General features: G+C 39.7%; 1 protein-coding gene and 1 non-coding gene across 2 annotated transcripts; one reads left to right on the top strand and one right to left on the bottom strand.

Moving 5' to 3' along the window:
* Positions 1 to 420: 420 nt before the first annotated feature.
* Positions 421 to 526, bottom strand: LOC120104286. Its single transcript, XR_005506748.1, has one exon. It is a non-coding gene; the product is annotated as a small nucleolar RNA R71 (small nucleolar RNA).
* Positions 527 to 22,515: 21,989 nt separating this feature from the next.
* LOC120113084 (keratin-associated protein 9-1-like) lies at positions 22,516 to 23,596 on the top strand. Its single transcript, XM_039133836.1, has 3 exons — positions 22,516 to 22,582; positions 22,702 to 22,780; positions 22,848 to 23,596. Exons 1-3 carry the CDS (start codon positions 22,580 to 22,582, stop codon positions 23,474 to 23,476), a joined length of 711 nt encoding a protein of 236 aa, XP_038989764.1. The 5' UTR covers positions 22,516 to 22,579; the 3' UTR covers positions 23,477 to 23,596.
* Positions 23,597 to 24,055: the final 459 nt, after the last annotated feature.

Genomic DNA, 24,055 nt, shown 5'->3' with positions numbered 1-24,055 from the left:
ACACCTTGTGAGATGGCTGATTTAAATGAAGATGCGGGGAGTCACCACAATCGAGAACGAGAACCCCATGTTATGATCTAAGACAATACCTACAACCGGCTAGGACTAGTCAGCCTTCATGCATAATTTTTAATGATAATGTAGGACATTTTGACATCAACCAGGGGTAATCCAATTGCTGCCCAAGTTTCATGGGTTAGAGTCCGAAAGTCCGTATCTTTATTTAAAGATTTTGAAGAATTGAGCATTACATTTAGAGTGCCAAACATCACCGAGGATGTCCTCAAGTTGACATTGTTTCCTTTCTCTCTAAAGGATAAGGCCAAAACATAGCTAAACTCTTTGCGACCTAGATCAATAAGAACTTGGCAAGATATGCAGAGAGAATTTTTAAAGAAGTTCTTCCCACACAAAGGACCAACTTTTGAAAGACATATCAGCAATTTCCAACAAAAAGATAATGAAACATTTTATGAATATTGGAAAAGATTTAAGACCTTCTTCTCTCATGCCCTCATCACGGATTCGAAACATGGAGAACCATTAGCTTCTTTTATGAAGGTTTATCTCCACAGTTGAAACAGTTTGTGAGACCATGTGCAATGGTAGGTTCTTAGAAAAACAACCTGATGAGGCATGGAGTATTTGGATTCCCTTGCTGAGACTGCCCAACTTTGGGATAACGGGGATAGAAACAACAAGTCTTTGCCTAAGCCTACTAGCTCTGTACAGGGAGGGGCCTTTACAACCTCAGAACTGAGGATGATCTTCATGCTAAAATGGCAGCCCTCACTAGGAAGGTAGAAGAAATTGAGCTTAGGAAGGTTGAGCCTGTCAAGACTATAGAGCTTAGAACGAGTGTGTTGGTATCTGCGATATGTCGGGTCATACCACTACAGATTGCCCCACCATACCGGCATTCAAGGAAGTCTTGCACGATCAAGCAAATGCTATGAACTCCTACCAAAAGCCTTAAAACGATCCATACTCGAATACCTATAACCCTGGTTGGAAGAATCATCCAAACTTTAGGTGGAGAAACGATCATCCTCAACAGTCACACCATTCAGCCCCTCCACCCTGCATATCCTACTTATGCACCATCACCTTCTCAAAAGCCAAATATGGAGGATACCTTGCAACCCATACAAACTTTTTTTACAAGGTCAAGCTAATATCAATGCTCAAAATACTCGAAATTTTGAAGACATAAGGAACCAATTGTCAATGTTGACTACCGTCCTAAGTACCCAAGAGAAGGGTAAGCTTCCAGCTCAACCCCAACCTAACCCCACAAGTGCACGGTAGTAATAATACGGCTCCTTCTAGTTCGCATACAGAGCATGCAAAGAGCATCATTGACTTTGCCATAATGGGAAAGTCATTGATCAAACCGTCCATGAGACCGCAGGTCACTTCTAATTCTGATTGCTCCCAAAGTTGATGAAAGGGACAAAGAAGAAGTTGAGGTCCCAACTTCTACTAAGAAAGTTGAATGTCCTTTTCCTCCACCTTTTCCACAACGGTTAAAGCCGTTGCAAAAGCTCGAACCTAATTCTGAAATTCTTGAGCCTTTTTAAACAAGTAAAGATCAACATACCTCTTCTTGATGCAATCAAACAAGTACCCTCATATGCCAAATTTTTGAAGGACTTGTGTACTGTCAAACGCCGATTAAATGTTAAGAAGAAGGCATTTTTAACTAAAAATGTGAGTGCTATTTTGCAGCACAACATTCTCCCTAAATATAAAGATCCAGGTTGCCCAACCATTTTATGCATCATAGGCGACTTTAGGATAGAGCGAGCATTGTTAGATTTGGGGCAAAGTGTGAATTTATTGCCATATTCTGTATATGAGCAACTTGGTTTAGGTGAGTTGAAGCCAACCTCCGTCACTTTGCAATTAGTTGACAGGACAGTTAAAATTCCAAGGGAGATTGTCGAGGATGTATTAGTCCAAGTAGACAAGTTCTACTTTCCTGGCGATTTATCGTATTGGACACACATCCGGCTTCGAACTCCACAGTCTCAGATTCCGGTCATTTTAGGACGTCCATTCCTTGCAACTTCTAATACATTGATTAATTGTAGGAATGGCGTCATGAAGCTTTCTTTTGTTAACATGACCTTAGAACTGAACATTTTTAATGTGTGCAAACAACCTAATGATCCCGAAGAGAGTAAGGAGGTTGATTGGGTTGAAACTATCGCGGAGGAATATTTGTTAGCTGAAGCATTTAATGATCCATCCGGCGATAGTTTAATTGATTGGTGTTCTAATGGCACCAATAACAGTTGATTTGTTGGTCCAAACCTAGTATGAATTTTTCGAACGCCATGAATGATCAATGGGTTGGAGACCAAAAGTAGAAAAAATTTGAATAGTTGCCACCTCGAGAAGCAAAGATAGTACCATCCCATGAGCAAGTGCCTAAGCTCGAGTTAAAACCTTTACCGAAGGAACTCAAGTATGCCTTTCTTGGACCCGAGGACACTTACCCTATAATTATCTCATCTGATCTTAATCATGACCAAGAAAGAAAATTACTTGGTGTTCTAAAGAATCATAAAGGAGCTTTAGGGTGGTCTATTGCCGACTTGAAGGGGATTAGCCCCTTAGTTTGCACGCACCGGATATATTTGGAGGACAATGCCAAAACCATAAGGCAAATGCAATGAAGGTTGAATCCTACGATGAGAGATGTGGTTTAGGCAGAAGTCCTCAAGTTGCTTGACGTGGGTATTATTTACCCAATTTCCGACAGCAAGTGGGGTAAGCCCTACTCAAATCGTTCCTAAGAAATCGGGTTTGACGGTAGTAGAAAATGAACAAGGTGAACTAGTTCCAACTCGTGTCCCGACGAGTTGGCGCATGGTGTGTTGACTACCGAAAGCTGAATTTGGTCACACGAAAGGATCACTTTTCTCTACCCTTCCTAGACCAAGTATTGGAGAGGGTTGCAGGGCATGATTTCTATTGTTTTCTCGATGGCTATTCGGGATATTATCAAATTGAAATTTCACCAGAAGATCAAGAGAAGACTACCTTCACTTGTCCTTTTGGCACATTTGCTTTCCGACGAATGCCATTTGGGTTGTGTAATGCACCTGCAACATTCAAAGATGCATGCTCAGCATTTTGAAGACATGAACGAGAAATTTTTGGAAGTGTTCAATGGATGATTTCTCTATTTTGGTGACTCATTTGATGATTGCCTGTCACATTTACAAGCAGTCTTAGCTCGATGTATAGAAAAGAATTTGATACTGAATTGGGAGAAATGTCACTTCATGGTGGCCAAAGGGAATTGTCCTAGGACATATTGTTTCATCGAAAGGAATGGAAGTAGATAGAGCTAAGACCGATTAATTGCTAAGCTACCTGCACCCAAGACGGTTAGAGATGTTAGATCATTCTTGGGTCACGCCGGATTTTATAGGAGGTTCATCAAGGACTTTAGTGTCATAGCTCGACCATTATGTAACCTCCTATCCCTTGATACACCGTTCAATTGGACTGACACCTATCAGGAGGCATTTGAAAAGTTGAAGTCTATGCTTAGCATTGCACCCATCGTGCGACCACCCAATTGGTCATTACCTTTTGAGATCATGTGTGACGCTAGCGACTATGCGATAGGAGCTGTCTTAGGACAACGCAAGGATAATAAGCCATATGTCATTTACTATGCAAGCAAAACCTTAAACGATGCTCAAATGAATTATACCACCACCGAGAAGGAATTGCTTGCAGTAGTATTTGCCTTAGATAAATTTCGCTCTTATATCCTTGGTGCTCCTATTGTTATCTTCACAGACCATGCAGTATTAAAATATTTGCTGGATAAGAAAGAGGCCAAACCACGCTTAATACGATGGATACTTCTACTCCAAGAATTTGACATCACTATTAAAGATAAAAAGGGAGTAGAGAATGTGGTTGCTGACCATTTATCATGGCTAGTTTTTCATGATTCAGTGCCACAGTTTCCATCAAGGACTCATTCCCTGAAGAGCAGTTGTTTGCACTTTCTAGTATGCCATGGTATGCAGATATTGTAAATTTTCTTGTTACAAACCGGATTCCGGAGCATTGGGGGTCGATAGATAGAAAAATTTTCTTGCGCGAAGTAAAGAATTATTACTATGACGAACCCTATTTGTTTAAATATTGCAATGATCAAATCTTTAGACGATGCATACCGGATCATGATATACAAAGCGTACTTTCTTTCTGCCACACTGATGCTTGCGGTGGGACACTTTGCCTCTAAGAAAACTATTGCAAAAGTTTTACAATGTGGTTTCTATTGGCCCACTATGTTCAAAGATGCCCACGAGTTCTGCAGGACATGTGATCCATGTCAACGTATTGGAAGTCTAACTCGTAGACAAATGATGCCTCTTCAACCCATTACTATTATCGAAATTTTCGATTGTTGGGGCATCGATTTTATGGGCCCATTCCCACCATCTTTTGGATATGAGTACATTTTAGTCGGTGTCGAATATGTGTCCAAATGGGTAGAAGCGTTGCTTGTAAGACTAATGAATCACAAACACGTCCTGAAGTTTTTAAAAGAAAATATTTTTTCACGATTTGGGATGCCTAAGGTCATAATTAGTGATGGTGGAAAACACTTTTGTAATAAGCCTTTTGAGACATTATTAAAAAAGTATGGTGTCACCCACAGAGTTGCTACCCCATATCACCTGCAAACTAGTGGCCAAGTAGAATTAGCCAATAGGGAGATCAAGCGTATTTTAGAAAAACGGTAAATCCATCACGAAAAGATTGGTCCTTGAAACTATCAGATGCATTATGGGCCTATCGGACTACATACAAAACCATTCTTGGCATGTCTCCCTACCGGCTAGTCTACGGAAAAGCGTGTCATCTTTCTGTAGAAATAGAACATAAATCGTATTGGGCAATTAGAAAATTGAATTTTGATTTACAAGATGCCGGTCTAGCTAGAAAATTGCAATTGAACGAGCTTAATGAGATTCGCAGAGATGCTTATGACAATGCTAAAATTTGCAAAGAACGAATGAAGATCTTACATGATAAATCAATTTTAAAAAAATCTTTTGAACCTTTGCAAAAAGTTCTTTTATATGATTCCCGCTTACATCTGTTTTCTGGTAAGTTGCGATCAAGATGGACAGGTCCCTACATTATAAAAACTGTTTTTCCACATGGGCGGTTGAGATTGAGAATCTACGGGATGGTAGAATTTTTAAGGTAAATGGACACAAGTTAAAACCTTTTCTTGAGAATTTTGCAGACGAAGAGGACTCCTTTTTCTTGGAGGAACCTTCTTATGACTAAAGCATGATGGCAAAGGTATGTATATATTATTTAGAATTAAATTTTTTTTTATTTCTATTTTTCTTCTTATTTGTAGGTCTTATTTTCTAGATATCAACAGCTCAAGGTATTCCTCTTCTCTCCAATATTATTTTCTCTACTGTCTCTCATATATAGTTTTCTTGTATCTATTACATTGAGGACAATGCAATGTTTAAGTTGGGGGAGGAAAATATTTTGCAAAAAAAAAAAAAAATTGCTTTTGCATTTAATTTATTCTATTACTTTCTTTTCTAAGCAAATGCACATGTATTTTCATATTGAGTTTGTGCAACTATTACGGCAAGGAACACATGCATATTATGACTGATCAGAGACCTATTATTAGATCCCCGCACATGTACTTAATGATTATAGGAAAGCCTCAGGAGTTCATATTTGTTTAATGCATTTTTATTAAGCCGTATCTGTAAAAGAAGTACGAGTATCCTTGTCCGTACTATAAGGTTCATAATTTGGTTTTCACATAAAGATATAGGTTGAATACCCCGGCTAGATCATCTAAGTGTCTTATGTTCCAACCTTGGTTGACCTATAGTCACGATACAGTCACATTATATGGTTCAGTTTACCTTCTCTATTCCAAAAAAAAAAAAAAAGAGGAGATAACAAGTCTAACCTCGTGGCGTAGTCTGGTTCGAGTAATTAAGCCCGAGGGGTGTTTCACCTAATGCCTTGAGCCAACTGGATCAGGAGTCATTGGCCGAAAACTCGCTACATGGACCTTGCTAGAGCCTAAGGGGGTTGGACTATTGTAATCATCATATGTGTTCAAAAATAAAAATAAGCATGAATAGGGTTGGTCGGGCTGAACCCAGTGACATGTGGTAATGGCTGGTTTGACTCCATTGGACCTCTGTGTACTTTGGATATTTAGTTGGGATTGATAGCTCTTTCTTTACATACGAACCATTCTTGACGAATATAGACAACATGTGATATTCTGAAAATTTGATGGATCAGGTTTTAACAAATTGTAGAAAACACTTGTGAACTTGAAGTAGTGCACCTAAAACTCGGATGGTGCCCTATTGTGGTGGAGGTATTAGTACTCTGAGAAAGTCATACTATTTTATGCACACTACACTTTCATATTTTCCTTGCTTTGAAAGTTGCCATGCTTGAAAATATATATTAATTAATTACATGTGTATTAGCTTAGGCTTTATTTCATATTTTTAGGATCTCATGTCATATCATTCATGATGTTTGTGGGTAACATCCCTGAAAACCCTCACGAGACAACACTCGTCCACTAGGGTAACCTAGGGGTTTAACGGCTTGTTGCATGCGCTAAGTGCAATTGTGATGCCCTACGAAGAGGGTACATATCTTAGTTTTATGTCTTTAGCTTTAATAAAAAGTCAAAGGATTGACCAACATCTTTTGTACTCTCATGTTATCATTTGCTCATTAATTGCTAGAGACTAGCAATAAGCTAGTTGGGGGGTGTGATGAGAGCACAAAAGTGCGATCTACATATCACTTAAATTAGTCTTATTGTTAACAGATGATGATAATTTCGTCGAGTTAATATTATACTTTTGTTTCGTATAGGTTATCGTAAATCAGAAATAAAATGCATATTTGATACAGATTTGGTTCAGGAAGATGCATAGCCCAAGCTGTGCGCACCCGATCTCACCATGGCCTAGTCGAGCCCATCATCTCGCAAGCATCTCCGCATGCAAGCCGCGTCCACTCTACCAGATTTCACCCACCTCAACCATTCACGAGTCCAAAGAACTGTGATCTTTCCCCCAAATCAGGATATGTGATCTGATCTCCCGCACCCAATCTCCAGCTCCTCTCACGCGTGCATCCCCTGTTTTCGCTCACCCAAATTTCATCTGCCTCGTGTCTCCCAGCGTCCGCCTCCTCCATTCACGCGTCCAGCTCTCAGCGTGATTCTCCCGTGTTCATGGTCCCAGCGTCCGCTTCATCCACGGCGTCCAGTCCTCCTCTCCCTACAAGTCTGTCTTCACCCCGTGAGCAATCTTCTCTCGTGATCCGGCCGCGATCACCTCCCAGCCGAGATCAGCGCCCGCCTCTTCCTACATTCCAGCCGTTCGTGAGCTTCTACCCATCCATCTGCCGCGTCTGCATCCCAGAACACCCAGCCGACCGTGCCGTCTGCTTCCTCCACAGCGCCCAAGATCACCTCCCGGATCCGTAATTTGATCTTCCGCCCATCTCGCGCATCTCCCATCTGTCCACAGTTCGGCTCCCAGGCATATCAACCGATCCCAGTTTCCAAATCAAGCAACAACACCACCAGCAACCCGTGAAGCATCGCAATGTTCGCGCATCGTCCGCACCAGCATCAGCCCAGCCGTCCGCAACGCACGATCCTTAACGTCCGCTCCTCCCCACGCGCGATCAGGGGAATCATCGATTCCACGGGCTCTGGGGATCTATATGAGGAGACCTCTGATCCGAAAGTAGGGGGGGCCATCGAAGAAGAAGAACAGGGAGGAGCCGGGCTGCTGCAGTAGAAAGAAAAAAAAAAAGTAGAAAGAAACAGGGGATGTCCTGTTTCTGTTATTAAAAAAAAAAGAGTGAGAAAGAGAGAGGAAGATGATGAGCTAAAATCCTTGGTGATGGGTGAAGGAGGATCCTTTGGTGTACCGAGTTCATGATGTAAATTCTAATCCTTTGCTTTGTACGATTTATCTTTTGATTATGTTATGATTCTTATATGTTGAAAATTCTTTTATGATTTATGCTTATTGATACATGTCTTCCTCAATTATTTGATTCATCGTTGACGTTCTAAGGCACGTTGAATGCTTAAAAAGAGAATTCATGTTATCAAGAACATACTCAATAATTAAATTTTATCTGCTTATAATTTTTAAAGAAAACAAAAGAATCATAGAATTTATTGCATGAACTTGATATTATTGAAGGAGATTCTGGATCCCTACACCATCTTAATCTATCCAAACTTCGACTCTCTATTTACTGGTTTATTTTCTATTTGCAAACCATCATCTTAATCCACAAGTTTATTGAATCAATTAATCTGAAATTAAGCTAATAATCCATAGATCGTTCCCTGAGGAATCGACCTCGGACTTTCGAGTTATACTACTTGTGCGATTCTCCTGCACTTGGGAGAACAATTTTATTTTTGCACCACCCCTCTCTCTGTATTTTGATTCTGACTAGCAGGAAATGCTGGCTTTGTGAATGCACGAGCATCTTGAGGAAAAGGAACCCCTCTATTGTTACTTTCTGCCATTCCACGTCTGAATGGGGTGTTGCCAGAGCGATGATATCGTAATTGTGCCTCCACACTAAGGGCAAGCTGGCATGCCTCCTCCAAGCTGAACAATCTGGTCGTTACCAATTCCTTTCAAATGTCTTCTCTCAGCCGAGATAGGTATCGAGCTAGTGCTTGCCTTTCCATTTCTGTCACTTGGCTACGAATAGTGAGCTCATGGAATCTAGCAGTGTAGTCTTCTATAGATGACTTCCCTTATCGATGCGCCAATAAGTCTTCAAAAGAGTTTCTTCATAATCCAAGGGTAGGAATTTTTCTTTCAAACTTAACTTCATCTTATCCCAATCAGTTATGGGATGTTGCCTAAGTCGTTGAAGCTCCTCTACCACACTATTGCACCAAACTCGTGCCTAGCCCTTCAATTTTATCTTGACAAATCGAACATTTCTCTCACTTGACATATTGAACCACTCGAAGTAGTCTTCCAGCGACATCAACCAATCTTGAAAGCTACTCGGATCCAAGCTCTCACTATAATCAGCTACATCAACACGGATCCACTTCGATGCTTCGTCAAAAACATCATATTCTCGTCGTTGATACTGCTGTTGGTAAGCGTTCTCAAAATTAATCCTTATGCGAGGATTAATTTGTGGTGGTGCTTGAGGACCCTGTGGAGGTGGTTGGTGAGGACCTCTAGGTGGTTGGTTCTCGGCTTCAGGGTCATCTCCTACTGGTACTTCTTGATTTTCTGGATTGTCAATTTCACCATGATCTTTTTCCATGTTTTCCTGCACTGGAAAAACCTGCTCCCAAACAGCATCCATCTTCTACGATAAGATAGCAACTTGGTTGGCAACGTCGACCAACAACTCATCTCGTTGATTTTGTGACAACTGGCCATTATTGTAAGAACGACCACTCCTCGTACTCATGTTGACAGCAGCTCCAATGGGACAATAGCTCTGATACCAAAATTGATGCAGGAAAGAGGTAGGATAGGGATAAGAATGGGTGAAGGCATCTCACCTACACTCAAACTCTCAAAGAAACTGGCGTCTCACCAGTAGATAGAAACATCTCACTTCAGGAAAAGGAATTCAACCTCAACTCTGCCATTTCTTATTCTTCATCCCTCCTTTTATAGAGCAAGAGGTTGGAAGTGTAGGAATTCAAATTACAAATGAAAACAAAAATAACAACCAGCTAAAGACTAGAAACTGGAATTTGAAATAAGTCAAATTCAAACTTTGAAGGAAAACAATCAAACAGATTGATTAACTAACTTTATGGCAGCGAAAATGCATGAATCTTAGGCTGGATTCATGCAACAACTCCGGATTTCCATCACCTATCTACTACACATAACAAAAAATCTTAGGGCAACCTTTATGTAGGTGGCCTCAAGGACAAGCCATGCATGTTGGAAAAAATATTGAAATTCTTTTGCATGATGAAGTTTTTCTTCTTATGAAAAAAATAAAAAGAAAATATTCATGCTTTTCAGTGCATTTAAGATATCATAATGCACTAGGCTGAGATTGGTCCTCTGTTTTCAGCATCAAGGGATAAGAGAGCACCTGTTGGATATGCAAACAAGAGAATGGGCCATACGGGTGCTTTAGATTATATCTTCTGCTCCACCTTCTTATCTTTGGCAGGGGGTCTACCATTTATATCCATCTACCAATAAATAATTGAAAAAAAAGAAAACATATGATACTCTCGTCTCTCTTTCCCAATCACCCCCCAACCCCACTACCAGTGGAAAAAATATAAGAAAATATTTTCTTATTTCTTTGCTATGTTTCTGAAGATGTTTTTTTCCTCAAGTTTTAGAAAGATTACAAGTTTGTTAAGATAAAAGTTCTTCAACTTTCATAATTTTCCTTTTCTAATTAGAAAAGAATCATGCTCTAATCTTGTTAATATAAACCGAAAATCTTCATAACTATTTGCACATGAAATTATTAGAATGAATTACCGCTTTAACTGATAATTCACACAATTCCTTATATTATTTTATAAGGAATTGTGTGAATTTCGACTAGCTAGTTGGTTTGGTTTTTAAACCATGGTCTACAGCCAGCCCCTTTTCCTTATACTATTTTATGCTACTAGGACTTCAAAAGAAGAGACCCTAAAAGAGTCGACAATGGCTAAAATACCACAAAACTAATCCTAGGCAGGCCCCTCTCTCGGAGCTTTTTGAGGACGACCAGAACTGAAAGATACCAGTTGAATTCTCTCTTGTTTTTTAACAAGAAAAAATCAGCTGAATCCTCTTTATTTCTAAGATTACTTTGGATTCTTTAGTAGTGTCTAAGAATAAAAAAAGTTAATCCAAGTATTGTTAATATCACGTTATGGTCCGGCCAAAAATCTCTTGTTGAAAGGACAGGTTTATTCTGTTGGATTGGTGTTTGGTTAGGGGAAGGGATAATGGTGAAGAAAAAAGTGCATTTAATGTGCATAGAATAAGTTATAGTTTGGATTTAGTGACGTTCAGTTAGGTGATGCAACGCCTCTTGGACTTCAAACAAATAGATATATGACTATTCTTGTCCTCTAATTCTTTGGATTCCCGTGAACCTTCAATTGAATGAGAATGGTTTCAATAATGAGCAATAAAGGTATTCAGTTGTGCAGATTTAACAACATATTTCTTATACCCGTCAAAAAGAAAGGTCCAACGAATAATTTCTCCTGTTGAAAGGACATGTTAACGTTATTCTGATGGATTGGTGTTTGGCTAGGGGAAGGGATAATGGTGAAGAATAAAGTGCATTAAATGTGTATAGAATAAGTTATGGTTTGGATTTAGTGACGTTCAGTTAGCTCATGCAACTCCTCTTTGACTTCAAACAAATACATATATATGAATATATATGAATAAGGGGGTCTTCTACTTCTCCTGGAGGGATCATGGATAAGGCCGTCGGAAATTTAGGTATGACATCGCCATCGCCTTCTTTTTTTTTTTTTGTGAAAATTATTGGGACAACTCTTAACTCAAGGGGCAATGTAACGTCTCTCTAACTCTTTCAAATTTCCAAACAGGTTCTTCAGCCCCTCAACCGGCGGACGTTACCCTTTCCAAACTTGTCCTTCAGCTCAACCAGCGGACATTATTAGTCTGCCGTCTCAATTGATGAAAATATCATTTTCTCCCTTTTGGCCTGATCATGACCGCTTTAAAATCAATGCAAGTGGATAAATATCTGAATCATCTATACAATTGCTTTGAGATATATGCAAGGCATCATCCTCGACTACGGATTTATAAATAAGGGCTTGAATCAACCTCTCTTTTCTTCTTCTTCCTCTTCCTCCCTGTTGCTTGACTGGAGGACCGCACATACATTAGTTCCCCTAATTGCAGGAGCTTTATAGCAATCGAAGCCCTTGGCCAAGATCTCCACCCCTTCAAGCTCGATCGTCGCCCTTATCTGGCCAAAATTCTATCAATGATTCCCTTCTTCAAAGATCACGACATTGGGATCTCCGACAGTGGGAGCCTCCCGAACTACGATGATGGGGTTCCATATTATCTATCCCGGCTATGCAAGTGGATGACTAAACCTGATCAGCCACATGGCACTTTGAGAGCTCTGCAGGTGAATGACTATCCAGATCATGCATTGATCACTTTAAGATCTATGTAGGTGGATGAATAATCTAAATCATCCATTGATCACTTTGAGATATATACAGGTAGATGGATGATCTTGGTCATGCACCAGACACTAAGAGATCTGTGCAGGTAGATGGATGATCATCGATTTGAGATTTATGCGGGTGGATGAATAAAGAAGTTTGGAGCACTTTGAGGTCCGTGTGATGGAGGATCCAATGGTGGATTTCCACGAAGGAAGGTGAGTCCTTTTAGGCGAATGGTATAATCTACCCCCTACCTATTCCTTTAATTAAGACTATCGTTTATGATATGAAGAGTAATTTAGTCATAATACAATTTTATGCTACCATGTGATGGCCTCGTAATAACATTACTAGTTTGGAAACTTCAAGAATATGTTTGAAAATCCTAAGTTAAGGGTAGGAATGGCAATAAAAAAAGGGTACCTGCAAAATGGGCTCTATTAGGACAATTTTTCTGCTTTATTTTGAATATTTTTGTTTTCCGCTGACATTGCCGCACATCAAAATTATGCATTTCTTCTCATTTGAATCTTTAACTGAATATCCATTGGGGCACAGTGTGGGAAAATGTGTTTTCGAAATATTTAGAAATTATCTGCTAGATGCATTAAGCTACCAAATTGGGAAGAGATTAGTAACAAAAATTAATAATACTTTATTATAAATATTAATACAGATCAATAATATTTTAATAAGTTAATTGAAATAAACAATATTTTAGTAAATAGTAAAATTTAAAATATTAATAACATTAATAATGCTAATAGTATTTTGATAAAATATATTATATTTTAGTACAAAAAATAATATTTTTGCTATAATATTTTAAAAGGATTAATAATATTCGATAATATACTAATATATTAACAAAATTATAATAAAATAAATATTTTTATATTAATAAAAATATATTATTTTCTAACTATGTAATTAATAAAAAAATTAATATTTTAGGGATGATATATATTTTAAATAAAAAAAGTACCTTGCGCATCAAGCGATTACATGCTAGTCCCTCTAAATTCTTGACATTGGCTATTTGTTTTTGTGTATTCAATATACAATAATAAAGATTAAAGCAGCAAAAAAAATCTTCCAAGGATGGTAGGCTAATAAAATATCATTACTATTTATTTCTTTTTCTGGTGGACCACTTACATGAGTTCCTCTATGCCATTTAAATGGAAGATACAAAATACAAGTATATGGCACCTTGCTTTGTATTTTTTTCTTACGTGTTGAAGCAACAACTAAAAACATTAAGATTACATTGGCATCACTGTTAATATTCTGATCTTTGAAATGTGAAACCTAAATTTTTATTTTATAAAAAATAAGATAGATATGTTAGGGGGCATTTGGTATGGGGTGATCATCCCAAGATCAAGGATAATGTGGGTGGAGATGATGAGATCACCACCTTTGATTGCTTCACGACGATCCTACATGTCAATAATTTTGAATCATCCATATCCCTCAAATCACCGATCACTACCTAATGCAGTGATGGGATGCCCGTCCTTGAGGTCAGAAATTCAAGATCATCCAGAGTAGTAATTTTGGGTTAAAAGTTGAAAACAAAAATGCCTCTCAGTCTAGAGGACAAAAATGCCCTTAGTCCCGCGGAAAAAAATGGTATATCAATATACCATTAATATATTATATCAATATTATATATAATATTATATTAATATTATGTATATTATATTATATTATAAATCATATTCTTGTCGTATTACTATTCGGTGATAATTTTAAATTACAGTAGAAATACATTATTGTAATCATATTTATATATGAAAGTATTTAATATATTAGTTCTATTTGCCTTATTTTTTAATTAAAATAATTATTAGTATTTAAAATAATATATTAAAATATAAATAAAAATATTAATTCTATAATAACAATTAATATATCTTTATAGGATTAATAATTTATAGAACTAATAAATATTTTTTATGAAATATATCAATAATAAATATATAAATAAATATATTAATATTTTTATTATAATATATATATATATATCAGGGGTAATTTTGGTATTATATGGTGAGTGATCTTGAATTTTCATGGAATACCAAATAGGACTCGTGGATATTTAGAAATTCTTAATCACTACAATATAGGATACCAAACTTGGTGATCCTAAATCATCGAGAATTAGATTAACCTGGGATAAAGGTCGCCGATGATCTAAAATCACCTTGGTGATCACATTTGGGTCACCAAACGCCATCTTAGTTATTTTTTCAAATGTAAACTTGCATGATGGAGATGGCAGATTATAATATTGACTGAACATGGGTCTCTTCTTAAAAAAAACTTAAAAATAAAAAGTTGTCTAGATTATTGTATTTTGATTTTATTTTTTCATTAGCTATGGTTATATCAAATAGGGCTAATGATTTGAATCTTTTGATCTAAATGTAATTTGTACTTATGGAATGTGAATTTTGTACAGTTGTGTTTTAGCCCCTTGAAATGAAATGACGTGGTTGAAGAATGAAGAGCACTTGATGTTCCTGGGACGCACTTTTCAGGGGCTACATGTGGCGGTGAGTAGATGATCCTAAGCGCATTCGATTTGAGGCTGGTTGGTTATCTTCTTTCTCTGTCGAAATCATTAGGTCTAAGACCTCATTTGATAGAGCTTTCGGAAGTAGAGCTTTCGGAAGTAGATCTTTTTGAAGTAAAGCATTTTGAAGTAAAACTTTTATTAACTACATAAAGAATATTTATTTGGTAAACAAAATGAAAAAGTACTTTTGGTATGACAAAATGACCATAAAAAATATTATATAGTATTATACAGTAGTGCATAATAAAATATAATACATATTAATATATAAATATATAATATATATAATATTACAGTAATGTAATATAATATCATTATAATATAGTAATATAATATTGTATATTATAGCATAATAATATAATATAATTTGATATTGTATAATATAATATATCAATATATTATGATATAATGTAATATAATATTATATTTATAGTATAATACAATAATAAAGGTATAAACTATTTTAATTATTATCGTTATATAACAATATTATCATTTTTTATAGTTATTATATTTTATTATGGGTATTTTGGTCTAAAAAAGAAAAAATTTATAACTGAAAACAGTTTTCTGGTGGAACTTAAAAGTACTTTTTCGGAGTTTAAATAGAGCTTCTTCCAAAAAAAATTATTTTAGCTTTCTCGCAAAGCTAAAAAAAAATTTTAATTTTTTTTAAAAAATATTACTATTCCATCTAAAAGCTCAGTCTACCATGCCGGTGATACACCAGCCCAATAAAAAATAGCCACGTCAGCTAATTTAAACTCCTACAGCTTTAGAGATTAACCAAGATTGTTAACCATGGTTAGAAGAATTTTTAAAAAAAATCCTGAAAGCCGTTCAAGTCTTTCCGCAATGACATCGCCACCGAAACCACATCGGCAATCTGAAGCCGGAGGAGCACGGCGGGAAATCGGCGGCGTCTTCGCCGAAGACAGCTGGGTCCTTAATTTCTCCCGTCAACAGTCAATTATCCTTCCCGGAGGAGATGGGTCTTCAAGCCGCCCCATGCGCTGGACCCCACCAAGTGGAATGATTCTGTCGCGCCACCAGCGGCGGCATGTGGAGGAGAGAGGGAGGAGGAGGGAGAGAAGGTACATTATGGTCAACTAGCTCGTGAAAACTTTTTCTATACAGATCTTGAACAAGGCTCTTAGAAATTTTGGAGCGGCATTGGCATCTCCTTCAGTTTTTCTTTTAAAAAAGAAATTATAGGACACAGGCCAATCTGACTTCTCTTTGATATAAAAAGTTTTAAATGATTCTGACAGGAGATTTTTCGTTGTCCACATTAAATACAGTTTTTTTTTTTTTCCCGATACGGAAGTTTCATACATAATATATATGAATACAGCTAAAAAAATCAAAAATCAAAAAGTAATACATAAAACAAGTCATCCCGGAACGACCTGAGGGCGTCCGACCTGAAGGCCTTCGACCTGAGGGCGCCCGACCTGAAGGCGTCCGACCTGAGGGCGCTTGACCTGAAGACGTCCGATCTTAAAACGAGTAGCCTAGCTCGACGTCCGATCAGGCGCTGGACTCCGAGACGCCCCGTCCAAGCATTCGACCTCGGCCTAATCTCCCTCGGGAGCCTAACTTCAGAAGTCCGACCTCACCACTCACCTACTGCAGTCACATCCTTCTGCAGCTCGACCGGAGGCCATGCCCTGCTACCGCCATCAACAATTAATGTGCATGGTCTCTGCAGGCCTCCAGCTTACTCAACAATAAAAATGCATGGCCTCTGCTGATCTCCGGTTCACTCAACCATTAAAGCGCATGGTCTCTGCTGATCTCCGGTTCACTCAACAATTAATGCCATCCATGAATCTCAAGCCCTTCATGGCAAATAGCTGACTCATTCAACTACGTTCGATCAGCCACGACGACTCACTGGCCCCGGCCTGATCTCCTACGACAACGCAATAATTTACACGATCGTGCATTAATTCGGATGACGTACTCAATCATGGCGGTAACCCGTTCGCCCCGCTACATCGCAGGTATACCTGTATCCTTTTATAAAAGAAAAACCGCTCCTTCGGAGAGGAAAAAAAAGAGAAAACAGAGGAAACCTACTCCATCCATCCTTCCACACATTAGTCCCCTCTAACTTAAGCATCGGAGGGCCGGCGCCGGAAACCCCGGTCACCGGCTTGTTGCAGGTCATTCGGAGGATGCCGACCACCGCCAGACCGCTACCCACCATTCCCGCACCGGAGCTCCTCCTTCTCAGCCGACGATCGCCCCAGGTCCAATTTCTAGCAACAATCCCAAAGAAGGTCTAACTCAAATACAGCTCTCAAAAAATTAAAGAAGGTCTAAGGGTGAAAGTAGCATAAAAGTCAAAATATAATTTGCTTGGAGAGACTTTAAGGATACAATATATAGATGAAAGTTGGAGCTTGTGTTCGGACGCATATGCTGGTCGTTATAATAATAACCTGCATATCTCTGTGCTTTCTGAATTAGCCATGTAGCAAGTTTTGAGTGGTCAGTCTATTATATGGTGAGCCCTTGTTGATTAGTTTATCGTATGAAGTCGGGATGGCTTTGTTCTGGATGCAAGCGATGTGCCTGATATTTGAGGCAACATTGCTTAGAGCAAAAGTGTTTTCCAATTTTCTACTTAAAATCTTTATGGTTGTAAAATTTATTTTCAAAATATGGGAAAAAACAACGAAATAAGACCTCTCAAATAGAACTGTTTATTCTTGGTTGGGGCCGACATGAAAATTGTTGGGGGAAAAAATGTCGTCACGCTTTCACGAACATCCGAGCAGACCCTTCGACCTGGAGGTGTCCGACTTGGAGGCGCCCGAGTGGCCTCTCCGACCTGAAAGCGTCCGACCAGACCCTCCGATCTGGAGGCGACCGACCAGATCCTTCGACCAGAAGACCCGAAGGCGCCCGAGTGGCCCCTCCGACCTGGAGCCGGTCGAGCAGACGGTCGAGCAGACCTCCTCCGACCTGGAGCCGGTCGAGCAGACCTCCTCTGACCTGGAAGCATCCGAGTAGCTCTACCAACCCAAAGATGCCCGATTTGCGCGCTGTGGTCACATCCCCCCGCAGCGCGACCGAAAAACTACGCCTTGCCTTCGTGAACAATCAATGTGTATGACTCCTGCAGGCATCCAGTTTACTCAACAATCAAAGCGCATGGCCCCTGCAGGCACCCAGCCTACTCAACAATTAAGGCGTATGGCTTCTGCTGTCTACGAACACCAAGCCCCTTACGGCAAACCTGCGTGGCTACGAATGATGGCATGACTCCACGATGACTTGAGAACTTCGGCCTAATCTCCTACAGTAACAACATTGATTCACACGATCGAACATTAATTTCCACTACATGTCCAATCGTACGACAGACCGTTTGCCCCGTCACATCACAGGTAACCCAACCTCCCTCTATAAAAGGAAAACTTCTCCATTTTAGAGGGGGGGAGATTGAAACTCTGAATATTGACTAATTCTCTCGATTGATACACTTGCCCTCTCTGACTTAAGCTTCGGAGAGCCGGCACCGGGAACTCCGGCCACCGGCTTCTTGTAGGTTTTCCGGAGGACGTTGCGCGCCAGCCGGACCGCCGTTCGTCGATTCTCGTCGGAGTTTCCCCCTCCTCAGCCGACGGTTGCCCCCGGGTCCAAATTCCAGCAACAAAAATTATGAATTTTAAAGGCAGTTTGAACTCTGAAGTAACGTTGCTATTCCTACAAGCCACCACCATTTAGTTTTGATCCGGATGTTCTCTAATCTGGAGGTCTCTCAGTTATATAGCTTGCAGGAATGGTGGATATTTTCCTTTGCCATGCATGGGGCAACAAAAACCAACTATTTTCGACCTCCTGTTTTGTGACAACATCGAACAAGGGAATGAAGATGCCAAATTACACTCACAAAGCCAAATATCGTACCAGAAGCATATTCTTGTTCCTCCCTCTAAGATGAATCAATGGCTTATTAAGAAAACATTAACTCTTCTCAAACCTCTAGCCGAAAGAAAAATCTTCTCAATCATTTCTCGGAAAAAAAAGGAGCTATAGTCTTTTTTTTTTTTTTTTTTTTTTTTTTTTTTTGCTAATGAAAAGGGGTAGGGGGGAGGAAGGGACAAGCCCACCCCCACGTAGCAGCCCCACTGGGCCCCCGCCCCGCCAGGAGAATGTTTGATGCGGGCAGAAATGGCCGTGTGTTGGGCACCCCGACCGGTTTTACTCATACCCTCCCCACCCGTAGGCCCGGCTCAGCTACTCCTCTGAGCTCTGGCTCGAGTCCCACGTGTGAGTACGTCACACCCGGCACCACCCCGGCTACTAGCGGTTCAAGAGCGGTCCTACACCACAAGTCCAAGCAGTGGCCAAAGTAGTGAGCTCCGGTCCACAATTTAATCGTCGCCGCAGCGATTCGAACTTGAGACCTTGTGGTTAGAATTGCTGCTCAGTACCACTAGGTTACCACCTTGGTGGCAGCTATAGTCTTATTGATGAAGCAGGTAGGACACATCAAAGCAATGACAACTTCTTCTAAAGTCCAGCCTCATTAATAAACAATTTTGTCCGGTTGGTAAGGAGTAAGAAAGAACAATAAGCAAGCTCGAGATACAACCATTCAGACATCCGCAGTACAGAAGCCGTGTGTGTGTGTATATATATATATATATATATATATATATATATATATATATATATATATATATATATATATATATATTAAAAAGCACGCCCATCGCTTCTCTCCCCACCGCCGGCCCAGCCAAGGTCGGCGTCCCCACTGCGGACCCGACCATACTTGTAGTCTCCATCAAGATTGGCCTTCTGTCCGTCGTTCCCCGAGCGTCCTCAGGATAATTTTTGACGGATGTGTACTACATGGCGAGAGTAGAGGAGGGGTTGGCTTCATCATTAGAGGTCCGGACTCTAGAGTGATTGCAGCTGGTGGTTGCCAGATCTTCGACATCTCGGAGGCAGAGTTGAGGGCATCCTGGACCGGCTTGAGTTACGCTTGGCGCGCGTTGCGAGCTAGTGCTATCGTGCTTGAGGGCGATTCGGCTATAGTTATTGGATGGATTCATTAGAGTGTGGGAGGGGTGGGCAATAATCATCCGCTGCTTAGGGATATCCGGGCTATGATGAGTGGTGGGATGACCTTGCAGGCTAAGCACGTGTATCGAGAGGCTAATATGGCAGTAGATTGGGTAGCTTGTTATGTAGCTAACCATTTTGGGGAGACTCTTTGGTTGGGGGAGAAAGGACTACTCGATGCGCTCCGGAATTTGTTATCCTTTGATTTTTTTGGATGTATTCGTACTCGTTATGTACGATACATCCGTTTCAGCAAAAAAAAAAAAAAAAAAAAGAAGGCCCATGCCGAGAAGATGATGGTTGAGGAGATCTTCGATGCTGCCGACTTCCCACTGCGCCCCTCTAGCTTCAGGTCACCGGGTTGGGCTTCAGTGGTGATGTGGTGGTGGAGAGATTTGGATCGCGACGCCGCTACGTTTGGAGAGATTAGGGATGGATAAAAAGATGAGTAGGACTTTCGCTGGGTAGGGAGGTTACGACAGTTTCCATGAACTTTTTTTATTCTTTTAACCATGGTTATCTATAATTAATTTTTGAAACAGCAGCGATTTAAATTGGCTGACGTGGCTAATTTTTATTGGCTTAGTCCATGGCTAATGTAGTAGACTAAGTCTACCTGATAATTTCTCCAAGCTTGGTGCCACTTATTGCCAATTTGCCCATCGGGGTGGTTAGTTGGCAAAGAAGAGAGTTGATCTCCCACAATTATTTTCTTGAATGAAAGAGAGGAAGGAAAGAATATTGTGATCTCTGGATAGACATCAAGATGGATGGCCATCAAACAATGTGCATCTTGTATGATCCAGTACATGCTCTGAGCTGTCTTATTCAATAGCCATCTATCTTACGGCTGCATAGCACTTTATGGTGTCGCCCCATCCAGCATGAAGGATCCATGCTCAAAGATGAAACAAGAGTCCATTTTATTTCCCACCATAAGATTAGTTTGTTAAGCAACTTTTCGAGAGTATCATTTTTCACATCTACCACATGGTAGGGACCTTTAGGTACCAACTCCCCTGCCAACCTAGGATTTCTCCTCCCCTTAATGGTAAGATAATATAGTTAGCAGCACTTGGTCAACTAACAAAGACAGTTCGACAACTTGATCTTCTCTTATTTTCTATTTCCATATAAAAAATATAGTGATATTTTTAGTACAACAATATAGTGGTATTATTCAATTATAATTTTAAATTCTAATAGAAATATATTATTATACTGTATACTTACATTATGAAATTATTTAATATATTACTTCTATTTTCCTTATTTCCTAATCAAAATAATTATTAGTATTAAAATAATAATATATTATAAGTCTAAATGAAAATATTAATTCTATAATAAAAAATTAATACATTTTTATAGGATTAATAAATATGTTTTTTTTGGAATACATTAACAATTAATATCTTAATAAATATATTCATAATTTATGATAATATATTTTCTTTGATTAATTAATATATTTTATGGAATATATTAAGAGGTCTTGGATTTCTATGGAATATCAAACATATTACTTGTAGATACTAGATGGTTTTTAATCACTGAAACATAGCATAATAGTGATCTATGATTATACCTTGGCAATCTCATTTGTGTCCCCAAATGCCACTTTAATAAGTATTTTCCCTAGGTTCACAAAAATAGAGGAAAGATGAGAAATAAGAATGTACCAATCCCGGTTAGTCATACCCAAGATCAACAAACATGAAATAAACTAGCATATTGGCTCTATGGATCATTTCAGCTAGTCCATTTTATTTTGTAGTTTTTCTTTTTTGTTTTTGTTCCAGTTGCATTTATGTTTTTAAGAGCAAGTGCTAATGGTTCTTCGTAACCGGGAGATGGTTTGTTTTATTAACAAACTGAGACCGATGGACTCCAATAAAAAGCTTGTTCCATCCTTAGAAGTACATCCTCAAACCAGTTTATTCTTTTTGTTTCTTAACAAGCTAACATGCAAAGTATAGATGCATAAAAAATTCAAACAGCTAAAATATGATATGATGACCTAGAGATGAGGAGAACACTAATCAGTCTACTACGGTACAAGATGAAGTGTCGATCTGCATATAAAAATAAAAACAAAAAAGATCATTAGAGCTGATCTAGTTGGAGAGCCTTCGATGCTTAAGTTAGCAAGGTTTTCGGAGATAGTAGAAAAAGGAAACAAAAAACAATAATTTGAGATAAATACTTAATATCTCGAGTATCTCTTTTACATACTCAATTAATAATTACTCAAATATTAGATAAAATGAATTTTATCTCCACTGCTAAGAAAGAATCGTTGACTTGTTTTTGGCCATTCGCCAAATCATCTACACTCAAGTTTTTATCCATCTGCCAAACCACCTTTAGTCAATTAGCGCCAGCACAGTAACATGGGGGCATCCAAGAATCTCACGTATATAAACATGTATAAAGTTATTAATTGAGTATATTAATTGAGTATAGGTGGTGTGACAGATGGCTTTTGTCCGCCTATCAAACCACGTGAAGTCAATTCATTAATAATAGCGTGTGTGTGTGTGTATAAAAGTATGCATAACGCAAAAAGTGGACAAGGTGAATTTTATCTCCATCGCTCGGAGCCTGCAGAGAAGTCGATCGGACCTCCATTGGTTCTCGTCTGTGCCGCCATGGTAGGCTCCGACCCTCCTTGCTCCCGTTCATCTAAAAGTTCGGAAAGAGCTGTAAATAGATTCATACACATGAGCTCTAATTTATCTTGTATGTCTTTGTGGTTTTGCATGAAACCAAGGGCAAGCAGAAGATCGTGTTAAAGGTCACCATGACGTGCAAGACAAGCTTCATGCTGAGGGCTGTCGGCAAGCTTGAAGGTAGAAGCTCTACGAGTTAGATTATATTTGCTTTACTCGTCCATTAAGCGAGCAGTACTTTTGGCAGGCATCGACGAGATGACGGTGGATATGGAGAAAGGCACGCTGACGGTGATCGGAATTGTCGACCCGGTGTGCATAGTGAGGGTGTTGAAGAAGATCAAGGTGGCCGTCAGCATCGAATCCATTAACCCCGAAAAAAAGAAAGAGGAACCTAAGACCTGCAAGCCGTGCCCGCTGCCATGCTGCTGTGGCAAGTGCCAACCACCGTGCCGGTCGGTGCCATGCTGCTGTGGCAAGTGCCAACCACCATGCCCACCGCCGTGCCGGTCGGTGCCATGCCGCTGCGGCAAGTGCCAACCACCATGCCCACCGCCGTGCCGGTCGGTGCCATGCCGCTGCGGCAAGTGCCAACCACCATGCCCACCGCCGTGCCGGTCGGTGCCATGCCGCTGTGGCAGGTGCTCACCACCATGCCCACCGCCGTGCCGGTCGGTGCCATGCCGCTGTGGCAGGTGCTCACCACCATGTCCGCCATGTCCGCCGCCCTCGTGCCGGTCGGTGCCATGCCGCTGTGGCACGTGCCCACCACCATTCCCGCTGCCGTGCGGGTTGGTGCCATGCCGCTGTGGCATGTGCCTTTCCGGCTACCATTCCATGGGCTGCGAAGACCCCAGTTGGTGCACCATCGTCTAAAACAGCAGTTCCCGATCGCTGCATCACTTTCCTTTGATTATATGTGCGTTATAATATGTTTTTTTTTCGGTGCATGTGTGCCATAATATGTTTTTAAGAATCATAAAATAGTTTCTCTCTCTCTCTCTCTCTAGCATCATTACTTGGCACAAAATACCCTTCCGGCATTATTAATGTTTCGGGAAAGGAACATCACCAGCACGAGCACGGGCGGTGGCGCTCCAGGGAGAGAGCCAAACTTGCGAACGGTGTGCCGGCTTTGCTCCATGAAATCTCCAATTGTTTCAAAAATTTAAGCTTATAGAATAAAAAAGATTTATTGATATATATTTTTATTTTTTTATTTTTTTATATGTGAATTGGACTTTTCTTTAATAAATGAGCCCAACATGTGAGTTTTTTAATAATAAAATTAAAGAGTGCGGAGGCAAGATTTGAACTCAAACTCTGATACAATGTTGAAATCACCATTTTTTCCAAAAGCGCTCGCCGAAGTCCCTTTCATGAAAGTCTCCTCAAGTGTTGGGGGCGACAATTTCACAAAATGGCCAGGTCAAAAGGAATAAAATAAGAAAGGAA

Source organism: Phoenix dactylifera, chromosome 1 (assembly GCF_009389715.1).
Source record: "Phoenix dactylifera cultivar Barhee BC4 chromosome 1, palm_55x_up_171113_PBpolish2nd_filt_p, whole genome shotgun sequence".
In the NCBI taxonomy this organism is placed as follows: domain Eukaryota; kingdom Viridiplantae; phylum Streptophyta; class Magnoliopsida; order Arecales; family Arecaceae; genus Phoenix; species Phoenix dactylifera.
This window is presented reverse-complemented; position numbering and strand designations above follow the sequence as displayed.

Excerpts from the sequence above, each read along its gene's own strand:
- LOC120113084 (XM_039133836.1), top strand. Across the intron at positions 22,781-22,847 it reads GGCTGTCGGCAAGCTTGAAG|GCATCGACGAGATGACGGTG; the intron begins GTAGAAGCTCTA and ends TACTTTTGGCAG.